Below are 21,994 nucleotides of genomic sequence, written 5' to 3' on the forward strand. Positions count from 1 at the left end.
TCTGTGCATTGGCAATCTTTCCAGGAAAATGGCATGCAACCGGTGAAAGGCATCCTGAAGTCACTCAGAGATGATGCCCAGCAGAGCCACAGACTACTCAAGCAGCAAACAGCATGGTTTAAAGAGTGGGAACAAGAAGTTATCACAAACAAAACAGCCTTCTCTTTCCCCAAACCACTTTCCTATTGAAACAACTACAACTTAATTAATTTACTAGCCCTCTAGAAATGAGGGCAGGTAATTGCAATGTTACTCACAGGATTCAAGAGCAAATTTACCACATTTAACTCAAGAACAAAAGCCAGTTATGATGGCTTAACTCACTGGAGATACTGTAATATGCAATGAAAGTGTACCTTTAAAAAAGAAAGAAAGCATGAAAGAAAAATACTGTTTTTGATAAGCAGTTCTAGAAGTCCAGGTCATCCTGGTCAATATGATCAGAGTCTTCTTTCTTTTTAGAAGCCTGAACTTCATCAGTGTGTTCAACCTCCTTTGCACCTATACCTTCGGCATCTGCTGGGTCCTCATCTCCCAAAGGATCAGTGCATGAAGATGCTTTGTCCTCTTCTTCTTCCTCACTGTCAGGATACATCTGTGAGGGTTTGCTGCTCTCATCAGTTTGAGCCTCTCCATTGGGATGGTTGTTCACAAAGTCAGTGTCATCTTTGCATTCCTCTTCATCTTCAGACCCCTTCTGGGATTTGTGTGAGAAGCTTCTTACAGAAGAATAACAAGAATAGGCTGCTGTTTTGTTCAGAGTCTCTAGTCTTTTGTTGGTTTTTTTGCCTTTGATCTTTGAGGCACTCTCAGAAACCTTGTTGTTGCCTTTGTCTTCATGTTTTTCATGTGCTTTGTCAGGGTTATCACTGGTAGGTTTCTCATCATTCTCATCATATTTGTCATCTCCTTCACTGTTGTTTTCCTCAGCTGAACATGCCTCACCTTCTGACTCTGGATTTGTGTCTTCCACTGCCTCAGCTTCATCCTGCTCAGCTTCTTCATTGCCTTCTGCAACATCTTCAGGATTATTGTCAGTTCCAGAGCCAGCATCTCCTCTGCATATGTCCATCTCTTCCACATCATCAGCTCCAATGTCTTCATCCTCTGGCTCCTCTGCTTCTTCAGCTTCATTGTCAGCTTCATCTTCAGCTTTGGACTTCTCCTCAGCTTCCTGCTCTTCATTTTGAGTGTCTTCTTTATCTTCCTCTTCCCCATTTGCTTCCTTCTCCTCTTTATTTATTTCTTCTTCCTCTTTTGCTTCTTCCTCCTCCTCTTTTGGGTTTTCTTCCTCTTCTTCCACTTCCTGCTCCTCTTGTTTTGTTTCTTCCTCATCTTCTTTTGCTTCTTCATCCTCCTTTGTTACATCTTCCTCTTCTTGCACCTTCTCCTCCTCTTTTGTTTCTTCCTCATCCTTAACGTCTTCATCTTCTTTTTTTCCTTCATCCTCCTCTTTCACTCCCTCCTCCTCCTCTTTTGTTTCTTCCTCATCCTTCTCCACTTCCTCTTCCTCCTCTTTTTTTTCTTCCTCATCCTCCTTCACTTCCTCTTCCTCCTCCTCTTTTGTTTCTTCCTCATCCTCATCCACTTCCTCTCCCTCATCTTTTTTTTCTTCCTCATCCTCCTTCACTTCCTCTCCCTCATCTTTTTTTTCTTCCTCATCCTCCTCCACTTCCTCTTCCTCCTCCTCTTTTGTTTCTTCCTCATTTTCCTTCACTTCCTCTTTCTCCTCCTCTTTTGTTTCCACCTCATCCTCCTCCACTTCCTCTTGCTCCTCTTTTTTTTCTTCCTCTTTCTCCTTCACTTCCTCATCCTCCTCTTTTGTTTCTTCCTCCTTCACTTCCTCTTCCTCCTCCCCTTTTGTTTCTTCCTCTTCCTCCTTCACTTCCTCTTCCTCCTCTTTTGTTTCTTCCTCTTCCCCTTCCCCTTCCCCTTCTCCTTCCTCTTCCTCTTTTGTTTCTTCCTCTTCCACCTTTACTTCCTCTTCCTCTTCCTCTTCTTCTTTTGTTTCTTCCTCTTCCTCCTTCACTCCCTCTTCCTCCTCTTTTGTTTCTTCATCTTCCTCTTTCACTTCCTCTTCCTCTTCCACTTCCCCTTCCTCTTCCTCTTTTGTTTCTTCTTCTTCCACCTTTACTTCCTCTTCCTCTTCCTGCTTCACTTCCTCTTCCTCCTCTTTTGTTTCTTCCTCTTCCGCCTCCTTCCCTTCCTCCTGCTTCTCTTCCTCCTCTTTTATTTCCACTTCCTCTGCTGCTTCCTCTTTTAGTTCCTCATCTTCTTTCTCTTTTGTTTCTCCCTCCTCCTCTTTTGTTTCCTCTTCTTCTGCCTTCGTTATTTCTTCTTCCTCTTTCTCTTCCTCCTCCTCTTTTGCTTCATCTTCCTCTTCTTCTCTCTCTTTTGTTTCTTCCCCCACTTCTTCTGCCTCTTCATTTTCCTCTTCTTTGGTTTCTTCATCCTCCATCTCACAGTTTTGACTCTCTGCTGTTTCAGGTCCTTCTCCATCTCCGTTCAACGCTGAGCTGCCTACATCATTTAATTCTGCCTCCTTTTCCTCATTGCTCTCCACTTCCATTTCATTTGGCTGGAGCTCACCCGCATCATTCTCCTCTTTTGGGTTGCCATTTTCTGCTGCTTCCTCCATAGAACTGCTGGGAATTGTTTTGGTATCCTGGGCTGCTTCTGAGACACAGGCTTCCTCATTGTCGTTTTTCTTCAACCTCAGGATTTGCTGTAAATCAAATGCTTTCATGATTGGGGCATTGGTGGCCACCACTGGGTTTCTTATTGGCTTGGAAGCCATTTTTTTCCTCAAGCAAGAGTCACATGGGCAGTATTCCTCCTCACTACTTTGTGTACTAGTACTGGCCTCAAATGCTGCATCAAATGCTATATCTTCATCTACGTCAAATGGTAAGTCTGATGTGCTCTCTAGCCTCTGGGTTCTAGTCTGGGTTCCATTCTTCTCACTGAAGAGTGACATTTTATGTATAGTTTGCAATCGCCGTCTCCTCTGCTCAATTTGGAGTGTTGACTCATGCTTGAGTGGTTCATCTGGAGGTCTTGGCATATTCTTTCCTGCTCTGGTTTTGATCTTCCTCAGCTCTTTCTCTATGCTTCTTTGTATCCTTTTACTCACTTCCTCCTTCAGCTCTAGTATCATTTTATCTGTCTGCTGATTGTTCTGCAGGTTCCACCTGACTTTGAATTCATTCATGGCACTGACATAGTGAGCCATGAATTCCTTCTCAATTTTTTTAAGCAGTCTCAGGACCCAAACTGGGTCTGGATCCGCTGACTTCTGCTGGACAAGGGTTGTGTCCATACTGGTGGTCATATCGACTTTGGACTCTGGGTCATTTGGAGACTCTTCTCCAAGCTGTTCTTCTACAGCTGCTTTCAGCTCTGTCCCACAATCAGCATCATTGACATTTGCATCATCCGTAGTGACTAGCTGATCAGCTTCCTCTTCAAGATTTTCTTTTGGAAGTTCATCATTCACAGCTTCAGCTTCTTGTTCTCCACTTTCAGTTAATTTGCTGTTTTCTTGGTTTCCACCTTCTCCCCCTTCCTCCTGACCATTTTCACAGTTACTGCACTGATCTTCCTTATTCTCTTCTGCCTCCTGAATTACAGAGCTCCCTCTAGTAGACTGTGCTTTTTCCTCACCTTTTGATTTTGAACAGGCTGTGGAAGGTCGGGATGACAGCTCTTCCTCCTTACTTTGCCCCTCAGCCTCAGTCAGTTCCGTGCCAGTCTCTACATTTTCCACTGGTTCAACTGATTTGAATCCAGCAGTTTTCTGTGCCATTAAGGCACAGTCCTTGGCACCAGCGGTACTGTCTTCTACTGAGCCACCAGAACCACTGCTAACATCGACCCCAGAGGAGGACAGGGGGGTGAAGTCATAATCTACAGATTTGGGGGATTTAAACCCAGAGGCTGTTTTTGCCTGCTCACTTGCCTCTTGACCTGAACTTGGACCACTTTTTTCAGCTGTGCATCCAAACCACAGGGCCTGAAAAATATTTAGCAGCTCCATATACCTCGACTTATTCAAATATTTTGATGTATCTGATGGATCTTCTGAATTTTCATCAAGGAGCTGGAGACTGGCAAGACAAGTAATCAAAATGTTGGCAGAGTTACTCAGTTTTCTTCCCATAGTGGGGGACACTTCAGGCAAACTGTGTGATCGGTCAAATTTTGTTTCATGTTTTGAACTGAGCAAGGCCTTCATGATCTGGACAGAAGTCTTGACAGAGGTTGGAAGGTCTCTTCTGTTGTTATTTTGGCTGGATGTAACTGACTGGCTGCATTCTGCCTGGTCAGCTTTGGCAGCTTCGGACAAAGCCTCAGGGCTTTCTTCCTGATTCACGCATACTTCAGCCTCTTCATTAATAGCAGTGCCTTCTTCTGTCTCTTGTCCCTCTTCACCCTTTGCCTCATTTTCAGCCTCCTCCACATTCTTTTTCTCAGCTTTTTCATTCTCTGAGATTTCCTCTGTATTTATACTGTTCGATACCTCGGTGGTTGCCTCATTACATTCCTCTTCTGCACCGTCCTCCATTTCATATTTCATAAGCAATGTTTCTGACGGGATTTTACTTAGCCATTCTTGCACAACTTCTTCTGGAGATGTATTTGGTAGAGCAGATGGCATTAAATCGCTCCCTTCCTCCTGCACGCCTGTGTCTTCTAACTCTTCCTCAACTTTTCTGTTGCAAGAATCATCAATCTCTTTATTCTCCTGATCATTTATTTCAGTCGCAGCTGATTTAGACCCATAGGAAGTGGCTTTGGAGGAATCTACAATTTCTTTCTGCTCTTTTCCTGTGGTCAGCACTGACTCAGTACCTATGCTGCTAATGGAGGAATTCTTCAACATGTTTGAACGTATTTTGTTGCTGTTCGGTTTCCCTTTTGGTGGGACAGGGCAATGCATACTACATACCGACAAATTCTCAGACAATGACGCTCGGCTGGAGTTTGACATCTTCACATGAAGATTTGTAGTTTTTCTTGGCCTTGCTTTTGAAGATTGAGATACGTTTGACTGTGAATACCTATCGTTACTTTCCTGGGATGTCTGTGTCAATGAACATTTACCTTTTACTTCTGACTTAGAAGAGGCTCTTGAAAAGACACTTGCAGGATTTCCATTCCTAATGCCAGTCCCAGTTGAGTGGACACTTTTTGAACAAACACTCTCACTCATACTTCCCTGTCTTGAAGTGGCCTCTGAATTAATCTTGGAACGACCCTCTCCAGCTTTTTCATTAGGGCTTGAAACGCTCGAGCAGAGGGAAGGTGTCTTGCTATTTTCTTCTCTATGGCTTCTCTTCTTTGAGCCTTTTGAGGATTCACTGTAGGCATTGGTTGTACTTTTCAAGCTTTTCTCCTCAGTAAAACCTGCAATTACCTCTGCTTCACTAGTAAATGAAATGTTGGAGTGAAGAGAACCTGACCTATGAGACATGGCGTCTCCGACAGATTTTTTCTTGATTTCACATGAGCTTTTGGAGTAATTAGATGCCCTGCTGCATGATCTCGCATCATCTGCATGTAGGGAATTCTTCTTTTTATTCCAAGTGGATTCAAGTGATGACACAGACATTTCAGACTGTGCATCCACATTAATATAGCTGTGTTTGCTCTTTTTGGATCCTTTGGAAGAGCAAGAGGCATTGCACAGAACGATCTCATTGCTGTCACTTCTCTTGCTGTGCCTGTCACTAGCTCTGGAATGGGAGGTTCCTTGCGTAGAGCATCGTTCACTGTCACTGCTTTCATCTCTAACTGATTGGCTGGGCTTTGTTTTTGCTGACACTGAGCTGACATCATTGATTTCATTTTCTCCTTGTTCTGCTTCAGCGTCTTCATCCTCTTTCTTAGGGCAGGACTCACTGGAGAAGGAGGAGACTACATTGTCATCAGAGTGGTCACCCTGTTCGCTCTTTGCTCTTGGCGTAGCACAGTTGCTAGACTTGCTGTGCACACTGCTGGCAGGAGTAGAGCACTTAGTGTTATTTTCTTGATTTGTGTTCTGAAGGCTTGAGGAGGACATGCTCCTACCCACACTACTTGTTTCCTCACATACATTCTTCTTGCTCTGTCTGGACTGCAGAGAAGATCCTGACATGACACTCCCAACTCTGCTGCTTTCAACCTCTTCCATATCATCCTTTAGACATTTCACAGAGGAAACTTCAGAACAACTTTCATCTTCATTTTGTAAATTTTTTTTGCTGGCCTCATGGTCTTCAGGGGCGTCTTGAGTATCCAGGTTGTTTTCACAGCTTGAATGTGACATTAAACCGAAGGATGAAGGTCTCTGACTATTGCCCGTGCTTGTCCGAGTGTATTCTTGTTGGTCCTCTCCATTGGAAGCACCTGTAGACAGATCACTTCGACACATACACTTTTTAATGGATCGGTATGCCACTCTGTTCTCTATAGTCTCTGAGTAGGATGAGGACTCTTGCACAATGTGCTCAGAGAATTCCTCACTGGACGTGGTGTGGAGGCTATCCATGGATGCCATTTTTCTGTGGACTACTCTCCTCCGGGAAGATGTGCTGGAGCATGATGACCGTGTGTGCCAGGTGCTTTGTACTCTGGGCTCTTCCCTCTGGGATGTGTGCATGGGGTTTTTCCAAATGTCATAGTCCTGGTGTTTCTTTCCACAGCTGTGACAATGAGCCTCATCACATTCTGATTCCTCAAGTTTTGACATGTAAGAATCAATATCACAGGGATATAATGATTCATCTGCCTCTGAGCTGGCTTCTGGGTTCATTTTCTGTATGGGGTCTACTCCACTGTCCTCCTCTACGCCTGACTCTTGGCAAGGCATCTGGTTCATCAGATTGGACTTTCTGATCTGAGTGGACCACTGCAAAGTCTCATCATTTAGCAAGCGGAAACGGACTTTCATCTCAACGGACAAGCTTCCATCCTTGTTCACATGCACCCGTTTTTCTATGTCATCGTTGACCAAGGAATGGACCAGGTCTCCAGGTTTTGAATGTGAGCAACCGTTTGAGAAAGGTGCACCATTATCTGGTGAGGCAGCAAGACCATTAGGATACGACTTTTCTGATGATAAAGAAAATCTCATTGACCTATTGCTTGATGCTGACCGTGGATGGATAACACTTTTTTTGGCTTCCAGTCCAAAGTTCACTGGTGTTTGAAGTAAGTGAAGAAAAGAAAGATGGAGAAACATGTTAACTCATATGAAGATGTCACAAAATATATAGATCAAACCCTCAAACTAGTGAATACTGATATTATTCCATTAAAGCTAAGCCTATCCCAGTTTACATAATTTCAAAATTTGACTACATGATGACGTTTTAATAATATATGTTACGTTTTGGATGAATAATAGGTATTTAAATCTTCTATACATTACCTTTATTATTTTTTTATCTAAATCAAAACACAAACACTTTTTTGTTGTGTTAAGTGCATACCAGAAAGAAGAAATATATACATATATATATATATATATATACACACAGACCAATTTATTCCCAAGAGTTTCTGTATTTTATTGTGTTGCAAATAACCCTTTATTCAACTGTGCAAGTTTTCATCCTTTTTATTCAGTTGGGGAAAAATACATGGAGAAGTGACCCTCTTCCTTAGCTAAAGGTCAAGTGTCACACATTTATCGTGCATCATTCACTTCTCTCACACGCCAGGAAACAGGTGTGGCCACGTAGACCAGAGCAGCATGAAGTCCCTGCAGGGATGTGCCACTGTGAATAATTATAATGTTTATTAAAACATAAAGAACAAGTGGAAAAGAAATTGTGAACTGGTGATAGTTACAAAGAGAAATAGTAGCAGTTATAGAAGTCGTCAGTGATAGTAAGGGAATTTTAAGAATTGTAACCAAAGCACATCTCTAAGGTCCAGTGCAGTGTTCTGCATAGATTTACCGAGGTCCTAGACCCTTCATTTTGAGCAGAGTACATTGCTATCACACCGTCTTGCAAGATATGCATGTCTTGTTTCTAATATATGTTTGTTCAAATTTTACTTTTATGTATCTGGACCATCACATGCCTCTGTGGCATACGAATGTGCAGCTGAATGGAGGGCATTTTAGGAAGGAAATGTTGAACAGGGAGCATACCAACCAAGACCAATAACACATGAAATAGCTGTTATCTAACCATCTTTATGCATTTGAACTGAACTATCTGCTCAGTCTTTTGATGGACAAAGTTTCAGTTTATTCCTGCTGCTCCCTACAATTTTTTATGTCTTGGCCAGTGAGTGCGGGATGCCTCTGTCCTTAAGTTTCTACAACCAGTTGTCAGCATATGAATGAATGTTTTCCGGCTCGTGGTATTGACAATGGAGAGAAACAGGTGCACCTGCAGAACACATTTCATTTCATCTCATCCTAAAAAAAAATCCCTAATATAGGTGAGATTAATTGCCCTTTGGAAATGGGAAGTTTCTTTTCATAGGCCACTGAGGGTGGGTGGCTTAATAACCTGTGGCCTTAGATAACTCATGATGAAGTGCCTAAGAAATATCACCCTAAGTAACCCATAACATACTCCTTCCTGAACATAACTTTTCCATAAAAACATACTTTTTTCCCAAAGGGTTACACCACAGTTGGAATCTGCAGGAGAAACAGTCTCCTGCCGACAAAACCAGGGCATCCTCCAGTCCTGATGCAGGCAAAAGCAGAAACACAGGCAGTATCAGACAGACAGACAAGGGGGTAGAGGATTCGTGGGAAATCTCAAGGGTTTGGGGAGTCTCAGAGGCACACACAGGAAAGGAGGGAGTTCTGGAAGGAAAAGGAGACACAGAGATATGAACGAGGAAGGGAAGTCAGCCAGACACAGGGAGCATGTAGAAGAAAGACTGGAGGGTGTAGGGAGGAAATCCTAGAAGGAAACCAGAGAAAAAGAAGGGGAGGATGGAAAGGGCTGGGAGGCAGAGAGAAGGAAGTACATTTTCCACGTGAAATCTGCACATTGGGGCAGTACAATAGGTGCCTGCAAGCTCCATGTTGTGGGACACAGTTCTAGAGATGACTGTGCAATACGCCCCAGAGTTTTTCTTACTTTCATTGTTTTCATTGACATTGTTGCCGTTGGAACGGGGAGCCAGGTTGGGCAGCTTCTCCACTGAGTGTTTCCGCAAATTCTCCATCGATACAGGTTTAAATGGCTCCCGACCGACACACACCAGCACGCTGGGGCAGTGAAGCAGAGCCTGCATGCTGTCGATCTAGAAAGAGAAGAGCAAGTGGATCACCATAAGCCAATAAAGCAAAGCTAGATTCTTCCAGAATCCACTGAATCCAGGCCCAGAATCCACTGAAATTCACTTGTCACCTAAAATAAAATCAACATGGTTCTGGAGAACTTCAGGGTCCACCAGAGTCTGTTGGCAGGCTCTGTTGCAATATTCTTCTGTTGGTAGAGAAGCTCTGCTGTGCTTTAATCAGATCTCTGAAGATAAGGAAGGGGTGGGGGAGATTACCTAAGGGAGATGTCATTTATTGCAAGGTTTTACATCTCCTGGGAAAGATTTAAGCATAATCAATGTGGTAGTGAGGAAAGAGGTGGAACTGGAGGGGTTTTGGTTTCCCCTACAGAGAATTATACTCTTTAATTCTCCTAGTTCCTGTGTGGAACAGCAATAATTAGCTGGTGAATGCTACATTCCAGATTGGCCATCGATTCTCTTCCTTCCTCTGCTCAGGAGAGGATAAGAGCTGTGACTTCCTCTAGTATTGCCTCAAATGCTGTCTCAGATATTACCCCAAGTATTGCCTCAGTACTGGACATTGTGGGACATGGTCTCTCAGTGTGGGAAGTGCCTGTGAAGGAATCTCCATTCCTCCGTGAGTGCCTAGGCTTATACATTGCCTCTTCGCCTTCACCGCATGACTTGTTTCCGGATTACACACCAAGGCCTTCATGTCAGCTGCAGCTAGTAACAGAGAGCAGGGCTAAATGTGGCAAAAAGTCACTTTTACCCCAATGCAACGTCTACCTAGGATCTAAAGGAGCAGGAATCAGTCTTGTGATGAGCACTTGCTAGGCAAAGCCTTGACCCCCTCTCCCACCATGTTTCTGCAATCTCTTATTTGAAAGACTGAAGTAAATCTCCCAGGTAAAATACCTGATGGCTTCCGAAAAGGATGACAAGGCTCTCTTTCTGTCCAGTGGCCAACATCTGGCAGCTTTATGCTATCAGGGGGTCTCCACAACCCAGCTAGGATGTCCCTTCCTCCTCAGCCTGCTACATCAGAGAACATCTCTACAGCATATGGGAGCTCACAGCGATAATGGACCAGACGACCACACAGTACGCTACCAAGATGTTAGCTCGCACCCGTGCTGGGCTGAGCATGATCTTGCCTGTAAGATGCACCCTGACCTCACCGTGTCATTTAATCATCAGCCCTTTAACCAGCAACCTAGTATGGAAGAGAACAAATCTCAGAGAAGCTGCGATGACAGTTCTGCAGTTGTCACATGTGCCTGGCATAACAGCGTGTGAGGAAAGGGTCTGGCGCTCTAAATATCCCTGCAGCCAAGGGATGACGAATCAGGCCCCCTTCAGAGCCCAGGCTTGTTGTTTGTGAAAAGCCTCTGGGGTTCTCTGAGATTAGTTAGTACTACTAGGGCTTTGAGAGGTAGCAAGATAATACTGCTGGATCTTCGGCAAGTAAGAGGAGGGTAAATGTGTGGAGAGTGAAAGGACAGAGGCAGAATCACAGTCCAGATCCAGTAAAACACATCTAGTGATTGGTCTTACGTGTATAGCATCAACTTTTTAGCGGGAATACACAAAAACCTCTTCATCTTCCCCTTAGTTTTCATTGTGTTTGCACCATAACAACACTTGCGAGCCGAGTCCCGTTGAGTTTGTTGCTATAAAAGCCCGCAGTAAGATAGGCTCTGCTCTCTAAAGGTTACATTGAGCATCACTGTAGGTAAGGCAACGAAACTGCCGAGTCTGTGTGAAGAGTACCGTGAAACAGTAATTAACCCTCAGATCTCAGTTTGTCTGCGTCTACTCCTTGCCATTTGTCAATAAATCCACTTCTGGTCCATGTATTTCTGAAGGAAACATCTTTCTAGCTCATTTCAAAAGTTTTTAGAAAGCTTATAATTTAATAAAATAAATACTTTGAGTAGGCTCTTGCCACCTATATAGCTCTTTTCCTTCTTTACTTTCCTGTTCTTTTTTTCTTTTGCTTTTTATTTCTTTTGTGAGATCTTTTGCCCTGTCCTCATACAAGTAGAAAAAAAGTGAGGGCAAAACTGGAGAAAGATAAAAGGAACTAGAGGGGGAGAAGAAAGAAAATTAGACATGAAATCTCTTCCTACCCTAACATATAACAATTTGTCTTTAAACCCCCGCCAAGTTCAGGAACTGTTTGTATTTGTAAAGGGCATTTTTTCAGTGAAAGCTGTTTTTTGCCCAGGGTGTTACCTCACACCATACTGTATCTCTGTAGATAGTATCTGATAGATACTTCAATCACATTCATCACCGCTGCGTTGAATGTGCAGAAAATAGATGGTGCCAATGAAACAGCTTGAGGAATCAGTGGAGCTGAGCCAGCCGAATTATTGCGTTTGCATACACTGCACAAACCAAGTCCTTTCAAATGGAATATACTTGTCTTGTGGGACTTAAAGAGTCTGTCACGTAGTATCTCTTGCATCATCAGCTCTTTAGCAGTGTTTTATACCTATAACATAACTTTTCTTCCTAATATCTTGCCAGCTTAATCTCTTTGAATTAATAATTGTAGAAATTAATCTAAAATCAGCACTTTGTAGTGTCTCATTGTTAAAAACATTTTGGTAGTCGTAAGTACAGCTGGACGTTTCCTAAGGGTTAAATACATCATTTTTCTCACATTGATTTAGTTTATTGCAACATCCTTTCTGTCAGGGCAGTAGAGTTGGGATAACAAGTCATCTCTGTTTGCCCAGCACAGAGCTTTCCCACACTGCTGCACGAATCCCATCCTCTCAATAACGCATCAGTGCCTGGACTATAAAAAGGACATCTGTATTCAGCACAATCAATATGACAACTTTTACTGGGGCTAAATTATCTCTGAACAGCATGGCCCCTTTAGGTGTTTAGCAACCTGCAGCTCACTCACAGTGTCCCAGGGTGACATCCTTTGCATAGGTTCTCAGACTTGCTTCTTTTTAAGGTATATTTAAAAAATATTTCTAATATGAAGGGATCAGATCCTGAGCCTGCAGGTGTGCAAGTGTCTTCTGTTGCTCCTGAATGTGATGAGTGAAACATCGGCCCCATTTCGACCTGCGGCAGGATTTCCCCTAGCTTTTCTGAAGTCTGCATCACGCAGCTTAAAACTGGGAAAAACCATGAAAGCCATGAGCTTTTTTTGCTATGCTGTAAGAGAAGTGATCCTGCTTTTCTGCTTGGACATAACAACGACCAAAAAGTTACTGTGGCTTGTGAAACTGTATTTTCCATGCACTTTCTGCCATTGATTTTCATGCTGGGGGTGGAAGCAGGGTATCAAACAGAAAATTGGTGAAGCGGCTTGAGAGATAAAATTGCAAGACTCAGCAATAACACTGTGGTGAAAAGCAGACACAGTAGCTACTCATAATTCAGAAGCACGTGAGCCCCAGAGAAAGAGATTAAGTATTTGATCTGATTAATTTATGAGAAAGTAAACTGATGTTAAATTGCTGTTCAGGATAGGTAAGAGGTAGGAATGATCTTGCAGAGAGGACAGTGTGAATTCCAACATATGGGTTGCTGTTCAAGGCTGAGATGTGCCTCCTCAAGCACAATTCTAGTCTAACTCTCAGAAGTTATCCTACCCTAAAGTGATTTGTTCTTGGACTAGGCTTTTATAAGCAATGCTTTTGTAAGGAACTTCTACAGAGGTATATGTTATCGTTAGATGATGTTGATGATATCTAAGTTGTGAAAAACAAGGAACAGGCATCCTTCTGCAAATGCTGAGAACAAAGGACAGGAAGATAACAGCTAGATTTTTCCTCAGATTTTTGACATTTAAAATTTAGGTGTGTAGGACTGAGCTACTCAACCAATGCTGTATAGTCCATGTAGAAAAGGCAGTTCCTGTACCCTGCATTGGACATCTCTTCTATTCTTTCTACTCTAAGACACACAAATCATGCTTTGGAGATGCCCCTTTCTCCTTTGGTGTAAGAACACATTGGAATGATTAGGAGAGATGTAGACATCTAAACTAAGGCAGATTAACTCCAGCCAACATGACTACTCAGTAGTTATCAGGAAGAATCATCTGAGCTCAGTGTTGAATATCAGTCTCCAATGTCCCAGGCCTGTGCTCCTTCTTGAAGGCCATATTATTTCAATGAGTTGTTGCTGTTAATTGCTGTTTTAGGAATACAACATGATTTACTTCAGCTGTGTAATATCAAATGTGGCATAATCCCAATATAAGTAAAATCAGTAATAGAACGGGCTGGGACAAAACTTTTAGGTCTTTCCCGAAGAGGGGGACTGTCAGTGCAGTAAATAGTGAATGATTTTGAAGGGTCCTTTAAATTTCTTGCAGCTGGTGAAAACCCAGGACTTTAGAGACTGTCTAAACTTTACTCTATTGGATCATTTTTTAATTTATTTATACAAGAAATTCCATTTAAACATAAGAAAACAATTTTTTTTTCCACTGTGAGTGTGGCCAAACCCTGGAACAGGTTGCTCAGATTTGTCAGATCTCTATCCTTGGAGATACTCAATACCCAGCTGGACACCCGAATAACCTGCTTTCGTTGACTGTGTTTTGAGAAGCGGGGTTGAATACAATGATCTCCAGAGGGCTCTCCCAACCTCAGCAATAATGTGATTCTGTGATTTATTGTAGGAGAGCTGGTTGTTATTTTCATATAGACATCAGCCTGAGGAAAAGTGTGATGGAACCAAAAGAGTAGAAGGTAGATGTTCTTATGTGCTTTAGCTGTCACAATCAGCGGAGAAAAATAAATGCCATCAGGGTGGGATGTGTTTTATTTTAAAGCAGATATTTGGTGCTTTCTTTTAAGGTGTGGAGGGCAAATCAGAAGATGCATCAGTGATATAAAATGGTGGCTACTGGGTGGTCTGCACAGATTTTTTCTGACATTAAAATTTTCTTTTTTTGCTCGGAGATGCCATTTATCTCTTCTGCGCAGTAGCCTGCAAGGAAATCCTTCTGGTAAACAGATTCCTCAGTTCCCTCAGGATGCCACAGCAAGATTTTGACTACTCGTGCCAGGATTAGTACTATTACAAGAAAACAGCATTACATCCCGGTTCAATTTAGCCGTAAAAAGCAAAGGCAACTAATTGTGAATACGTAAAATCTGGTGATCGCCTGAAGGAGTTGTGATAGAGAAGGGAATGCCCTGCCCTATTGTTTCTCCATTAACTCATCACACTTGATTGTAGGCAAATTTTTACAGTCTAGGCTTCTTGCACATTGGTGGAGAGCAATCAGTATTTCTGGAGGACAGATCATTCCACCCCAGGAAAGGCACCTGACAGAGGTGGTACATCTCCCATTGGACATGCCTACCTTTTTCACTGACTAGAGAGAAAGGCGATCGTCTCAATGCAGTTGTCTAAATGTAGATACCTAGAGCAACTGGAGATGTTCTAAGGTATCTAGTATGTGCTTGAGAACAGCAGACAGGACACAAGACAAAGAGGAGACCTGTCTTCCACCAGACTGCCATCTGAAACCTGAGCAGGAAACATCTAGCATAATCATGTAGAGACAGTTAAAAAAGTAAGAGTCTTCATTTGCAAGCTGAATCCCAAAACACAGTAACTTCAAGAGTATTGTAGTCCATGACAAGTGAACAATCAGGACTAAAATGGAAGAAAATGAACGCCTTATGATAAAGGTCTTCGATGGGTTCAGAAGGAGTTCCACTGGATCGCTCAGACCTCGTACAAGCCCTCTTTTGAGTTCCCTCAGTGTAACTACCCTGTCATATGAACTCGTGAGAAGGGTTGCTCACAGGTAAGGCACTTGATCTTCAGAGGCAAAAATCCACTAAGCAAAATTCACAGGGAACAAGGTCTAGCAGTTTGCACTCGTTGGGCTGAAATAGACTCCTGTTAAAGTTTTGTTGTGTAATCCCTGAGAATGAAATTATGTTTCTCAATCTTACTATAAAACCTGATCCAAATCCCACTGTAACCAATGGAGAAAAACTTGCCGAGCTCTACAGACTCTGGATCAGGAACCAGGAGGATTATGGAGGCTGTGAGTGAAGTTCTGGACGAGGAAGCAGAAAACTTGTTGCCAATACTTGCCTCTGTTGAAGTATTTGTGTTTATATCAGTTTCTGGCCCATAAACGACTGTGACGTCAAAGATCAGGTGCTGCCATGAAAAAAAAATAATAATTGCAATTTGCTGTGTGTTAAACTTATATGCACAGACTCTTCCAAGGAAATGTCAGCTATGTCTTTAGGTTTCATTGAAGCCTTTGTGCTCCTGACAATAAAATTAGGATTTTTCAAAACAGTAAAAGGTTTGTTTACTTGCATACTTCATTCTCTTGTACCACATGAACTGCCTGTCACAGTGGGGTGTGTCATGTATGGGTTGGTTCAAGAAAGCTGGATGTTCTTTCCCATAAAAATGTTTCATAGATGTTACTCTGAGCCCCACTGGGAAGGCCACAATGTGTGAGGTGGAAATGAAAGGACATCCTCTCTTCTGAACTATGTTATATTTTTTCCAGTTTGGGTGCTATCCGTTGGAGGATGGATTGTTTCCATGAATGTGACTACAGTACCTACCGCAAAGGGGCTGTGATCTCAGCAAGGACCTCTAGGTGCTACTGCAACACAATTAATAATAAAATCTCATCAATACCTAAACAGAAGACAGAGAAAAACATAACATCTCCAAAAAAAGGACTCTGTTGCTTGTTGTGAACATGCTCTCTGGCTTTTCCCCGAGAAGAAAGAACCTTTGTAAACCTTATTCACCTCAGAAGCTGAATATAGATACCAGTTTCTGATGAAAGTAAAATGTTCGGAGATAACCTTTTGTTTTCCCTCTGCTGGCTGATGGCCAACCAAAGGCATATAGAGTTAAAGAGAGAAAGAATGGGGAAATACTGCAAGACACGGTTGAGATCACAAGTCCGTAAGCTAATCCACCTTTCAAAGAAGTGCAGAGATGCAAGAAAGAAACAGGAAAAGCTTGTAACAGACACGTTGAAGAAAAGGCTAACGGGCTGAGTTCATTGCCTATCATGCTGACTTATTGCCTCATTTCCTTGTGCGCTTTCATCTGTTCCCTTTTGTCGTTCAGACTTACAACTCTGTGGAGTGCGAACAGCCCTTTTGTTTTGTACTTGTATTACATTCAATCCAGGGGCATCCAGGCTCTGAGCTGGGGTATTTCCATTTAACAATAATAACTTTTGTATTTTATTCATGCAAAGAATACATTTGCCCTTCCCTCCCCCAGACTTTGTGCTGGAGGAATTAGACAGTGGTTCTTCTGGGGAGTGGTTCTTTAAAGTGATGTTAATCTGTTGGTCAGAAGGTGAATCATGGGGTGTTGCCACTCCATGCCCACATATATATTAGCAAATTAGTAGAAGACAAGGAGGAGGAAGGTACAGGAAAGTGCCTTGCTTGACCTCACTTTCTCTAAAACCAGCACGGGCCAAAAGGCTCTCCCCATCACGTCAGAAAGAATGCAGAACAAGAGGTAATGTTGAAGTGCAGAACTATTACACAGAAATGGATCTAATCCTCTGCAAACAGTAGCACCCAAATGATTTGTCCAGAAAAGAATACGCAGCATCTCTTCCATCTCCACAGCGAACCAAAGCTCACATGGTCTTTTACACACAAAATCAAATATCAGGTCCCAAAATCCACATGCAGGAAGGACAGGCACCAGTGTGTCAATTTGCTGAACATAAATTACATGCTGCTACCTTTATTTTATGCTTATATCATGGGAATATGGGCCAGCCAGTTGCTCTGGATGCTGAAATACAGCAATGTAAGACAATTTGTCATACCAACATTTTTTTAAAAAATCAGCATCTTCTCAAACTTTTCAGACATGAGCTGTCTAGTTTTCTGTTTTGACCACTGCATAAAGTTGCATGAAAAATGATAGCTTTGGGAGTTGTGATCTGGAAATCAGACCATGTAGCACTCAAACAGCCAAGTAAAATATGTGAAAGATAGAGGAATCATGCACTGCTTTCTCAGTCAACCACAGGCAAAGATCATGTTCAGCTATTGCACTGCTGGCAGCTCTTTCTGAAGTATTCACAGGCGCCTTTTCCCTGTGTGTGACACTTTGCACATGCGTAAAGAAAATATTCTGAGTTTGGCTCTGGAAATATTCTGGATTAACATGTCTTTCAGCAGTCCAGGAGAAATACTACAATCAGAAGTTTGGTGGCCATTGGAAATCTTTGGAGTAGCAGCAGAGGAGAAACACTGCATGGAAAAAGGGGAAAGAAGAGGGAAGACTGAAAATAAAAGAAAGGCATGAAGAAAGCCGAAATATTTTTGAGAAATATGTGAAGAGGACAAAAAGCGGAAGAAAACTGATTTACAGCCTGGTTCAGCTTGGAAGACAGGCTGCTAGGATTGTATGAGGGGTGCCACAGTTACTGCCTCTGTGGAGGATGAGCTGGTTCCTGGTGAAGACTATGGGATGCTTCCTGAGGACTTCCACTGAGTGCTGGATTGAATTGAGGAGGTCCCCACATTGCACTGACTTCATATGGAAGTTTTTGATGGCCTTTTGATGTGACCCTGTCAGCTCAAAATGAGGTCTGAGACTGCTCCAGCTGCAAATCAGCCAGAGAAACAGAAAATTACTGTTAAGAGTACAAATTTCAACACAGAAGAGAGGAAGGCATTTCTTAGAAAGTTTTTGCTACAGATGTTTTACACCGTCTGACATGCTGTGGTACCTCACTGAAATCAGTCTACCACCTGCTCCTTTGGCACCGGGTTCATCAAATCTGGTCCATCCAACAAGAGCATTTGAAAATCATGAGTCAGACTAACATCCACCCCACCCCAAGCACCTGCCCTTATCCTCTCCAAGGGCAAGGATTAGCTTAAAAACTGACAAGTCTCGAAAAATGCTAAGCATTTGGTTCTTGTGATTATCTGTGTGGTGATTGAGTCAGTGGGAAGGATACAGCTCATGTGTTCAAGCTTTTCCCCGTGACCAGAAGTTCTCAAAAATTACTCTTTTTATAATGGGGAATAGCTACATCATGGATGAAAGGTTACTCCAGCGGGAAGTTGTTGGGGGGTAAAGAGGGAAGCACAACATAGATGTACTCCAACTAGTTGCAGGAGCTTGGACTGAGTATATAAACACTATTGCTCCTAAATCAAGCTCATAAATCCATATTGTTCTATGGTCTTACTATCCCAGGTGTCTCTTAGCATAAACATTTGCACATTGTGCTTGTTGAACACTATGGATACCGAACATGCACTCCAAAAGCTCAGGACAAAAAGAGAAATATATTTAGCTGAAAACACTGGTTTAATTGAATAATTTTCTCGTTATTGAGTCCAGTGTTTCCCTCCCAATTTGCAAAGTCTGTAGTACAAATGAGAAAGCTAGAAAGCTGTTTACTTCTACACAGTAGAAGTAGCTCTCCTGATGTTAATTTAAGTTATTTCAGAAAAGATGCAAGCTGAAAGAGAACTAGACCCTGCAAAGAGTGGCAGCAGAACCCTTTGAATTCTCTGTTCAGGGCCCAAAAGGATGAAGCAAATGGATGAAAATGCAAAACATGCCTTATTTTCCTGTCCCACTATTGGTTAAGACTCCAAAATCTGCATTTGGAAAACCAGATTTCCTTACGAAATAAACACCCTTTCCTGAAAAAAGTCTTTGCAGAAACAGTGATTTCTACATGTACTTAAAGAAAATTCACAGTTTTTCCAGGAGAGGGTGGAATTCTGCTACTCTCTGTATACTAGGTAAATGAATACATAGAAGTGTCATGTTCACAAATATTATTGCATATACTCAATAATATGATTGGAAATGTCTTTGCCCTGGATTAAATTCAAAAGAATTAGAAAGTAATTACACTTTGCTACATTATTATCGAAGGAACAAAATCTCCTTAGGCTAAGGGAATCATTTGCATTTGGTATATGTTAGATAAGAAAGTATTAGATTTGGTATATGTTAGATAAGAAAGTGGCTAGGACACGGGGTCCGTTTAACTACATGTTGTAAGGCACTGGGCCAAATGATTTCGGGGCATCTCAAAGGTTCATAAAACACACCTGGATATGAGTCTTCTGATGGATCAGGTTCATGGAAAGTTTTGCTGAGGTTTACAGATAGCTTGTGTAAATCTCATTTGAGTCATTGTGGTTTTGGCATGGAATCAGAGAATATTGAACCTGAAACCTGTGGTTTGTTTTTAGACTATGAGTCACACACATGGTGGGTGGAAAGTGGTACAGCTCACTTGATAACAACGGTTCGCACCAGATGAGGGGCTGAAATTGGTTGCAATTATTCATACCCGAACACAGCACGAAACCAAGTGTCACAGTGAGTATGTCAACATGGAATCAGAACATTAAATATCCCAAGGAGGGAAATTATCACCTTTCTTCTCGTATTGTTTACATATAGACCACATTTTAAACCAGTTTATTTGCCTCCATTTATCCCATTTCCCTCTTACAGCTCCATCAGGGTCTTGATGACACCTGTCATGAAGACAGATGAGCTTGTTAGCCCAAACATTAGTGGCCTAGAGGATGCCTGCAAGCAGTTGACAGATGTCCTAGAAATGGCTATATGGATGTGTAAATCTGAGTCAGGAAATATGTCAGACAAGCCTGTTTCCTGGCCTTGCACCCTAAGGTCGCTGCAAATGCAGTCATTAGTATCAAGAACCATTTAATAATAGTGTTAGGCCAATAACTTTGGTAATAACAGCTAAAAATAAAAGTTCTGTCTTTACTGCTCAATTAAACAACTCTGGATATAGGGCACTGGAATAGGGTTGCCTGTACTGTTAAATTTTTGGAATGGTCTTCAGTGCATTTAGAGCCTGGATCAACTGGTACTCGACCAAGCAATTCCTGGGCAGATCTGGGAGTTAACAGACACCAGGGAACATTTTTTAAGAGGCAACTTGAATGGCCACCTAATTTTAGAAGCTGTGCGAATTTGACCCTGTTTTGGAGGCTTCTTAGTATGGTTATGTACAGACAGTGCCATTTGGTGTCAGAGACAGATACGTGCCCTGATACTATTCTGTCTAGTTGAGTAGCTGTAGCCCATGGTGCTGCTTCTGACTGAGGAAGATTTTAGCCTACAGGTTGTTGGAGACTGGGAAAAAACACCAGAAAAAGAACCGCTTTGTATGTGCCCTTCTGTCTTTCCCTAAGACTGCTACAACTGGCCACTGCCACAGATGGCTTGATTTGACCCAGAATTGTTAGTCTTGCCACAGCATTTAATGTGTCTCGTTCCAAACAAACACAGAAGAAAAATGAGGGTCCTTACCCCAAGGAGTTTCTAATAACTAATCCTTTACAGTCTCCAGTTAGTGGTGCCTGAGGAAGCATTCCTTAACTCATGATTGCTCCCCTGATTAACTTGCACAGTAATTCTCTGATCCCTCAAGGAAATTCGGTTGCATGCGGTGCTCATTCTGCAATGTTCTCACTTGCACAGTCTAAGGCAAAACAGCGCCTTTCTGGTTATCTACTCTGCCTTGCTACATAACAGACCGGATCAGATTCACTCATTAAATATAACAACTTATGGTTAGCCCTGAGCATGAGCAAAAGGACATCTAAGTCTTGGCCTGACCCCAACAAACATAAAGCTAGCTGCATCCCTTGGAAAACTTTTCTGACGGTTGATAAATCCCATTTGAGAAGCTCATGCTAATCACCACTGGTAGCCATAAAATATGTAGACTATTTGCCATAACACAATGTGGTTTCAAACGCCACACAAGAAGGAGTATTGGATTTTAAGGAAGAATTTGTTTTCAGTTTTGTTTTAATTTAAGACAGTCAGTAAAAGGAAGGCCTTGTGAATCAAGAGTAAGTGCAGAGATCAGGACATCTGTGACTAGACACATAGTCATGTTGCTGGGTTCCTGTGACTTAGAGAAGTCTTGATGACTGTGCAGATGGTGGACTCTGGATAATTGCCATTTTGAAGGGAAATCCTCTGTTGCTGTGCGGTTGCTGCCACATAATCCTGCACGTCATTTCTTAATTGTCTGTGAGGATTTCTGCCCTTTCTATGATCTCTGTCTGCCTTTTTGCCCCTAAAGGCATTCTTCCCTCTCCAGAGGCACAGGTGGGGATCTGCACATAGGTGCACTCTCCTGTGGTTTAGACCATGGAGAAAGAAAATCCACTAGGTTGTACAAGAAATTCCCAGAATGGAGGTTGAAGTCTTTCTGATGGACAAGATAACCTACAAATTTTACTCTAATTCTTTTAATTGAAATATTTGCTTAGTAGTGCACCTAGTCCCTTTTTAGTGTAGAAATGGTGTCCCTAGTTAAAACTAAGAAAGCTGCAGTTTTCAACTGTGTCATGAGCCAAGTGGTCTATAGATGTAGAGTCCCATGTCTTATGTTTGCTAATATTTCAGTATCTGGAGTACTTCAAAACACGTGCATGAAATCTTGGGCCTGGGTTAATTTTAGTGGCTAGTCTAAGTCAGCCTTCGGATCTTCTTCTATAGTCAATAAAGAGAGGCCAACAGACGAAATTACCCCCCATCCTAAATGCCTAATAAACTGATCACATTTAGATGAATTAAATTCAGGCCTGTTTATCTTTTACTGCAAAAACTTGCACGAAGTTTCAGTGGCAAGTTTCTGACATGTCAATGTTAACCTGAATAATAGAGTTCTCTATTCAGGCACTATTCCCAGTTAATCACCTGCAAAAAGAGTCACTTG

General features: G+C 42.2%; 1 protein-coding gene across 1 annotated transcript in view; it reads right to left on the reverse strand.

Annotated features, from left to right (window-relative positions):
- Window positions 1-409: 409 nt before the first annotated feature.
- RP1L1 (RP1 like 1) overlaps window positions 410-21,994 on the reverse strand; it is a 44,749-nt gene continuing 23,164 nt past the window's right edge. Inside the window, exons 3-6 of the mRNA XM_037391747.1 lie at window positions 9,093-9,258; window positions 2,348-7,179; window positions 1,631-1,864; window positions 410-1,174 (exon numbers count right to left, since the gene is read on the reverse strand). Of these exons, the coding sequence (XP_037247644.1) occupies window positions 410-1,174; window positions 1,631-1,864; window positions 2,348-7,179; window positions 9,093-9,258 (5,997 nt within the window). The remainder of the gene's footprint in view (window positions 1,175-1,630; window positions 1,865-2,347; window positions 7,180-9,092; window positions 9,259-21,994) is intronic.

Source organism: Falco rusticolus, chromosome 6 (assembly GCF_015220075.1).
Source record: "Falco rusticolus isolate bFalRus1 chromosome 6, bFalRus1.pri, whole genome shotgun sequence".
NCBI classification, from domain to species: Eukaryota; Metazoa; Chordata; class Aves; order Falconiformes; family Falconidae; genus Falco; species Falco rusticolus.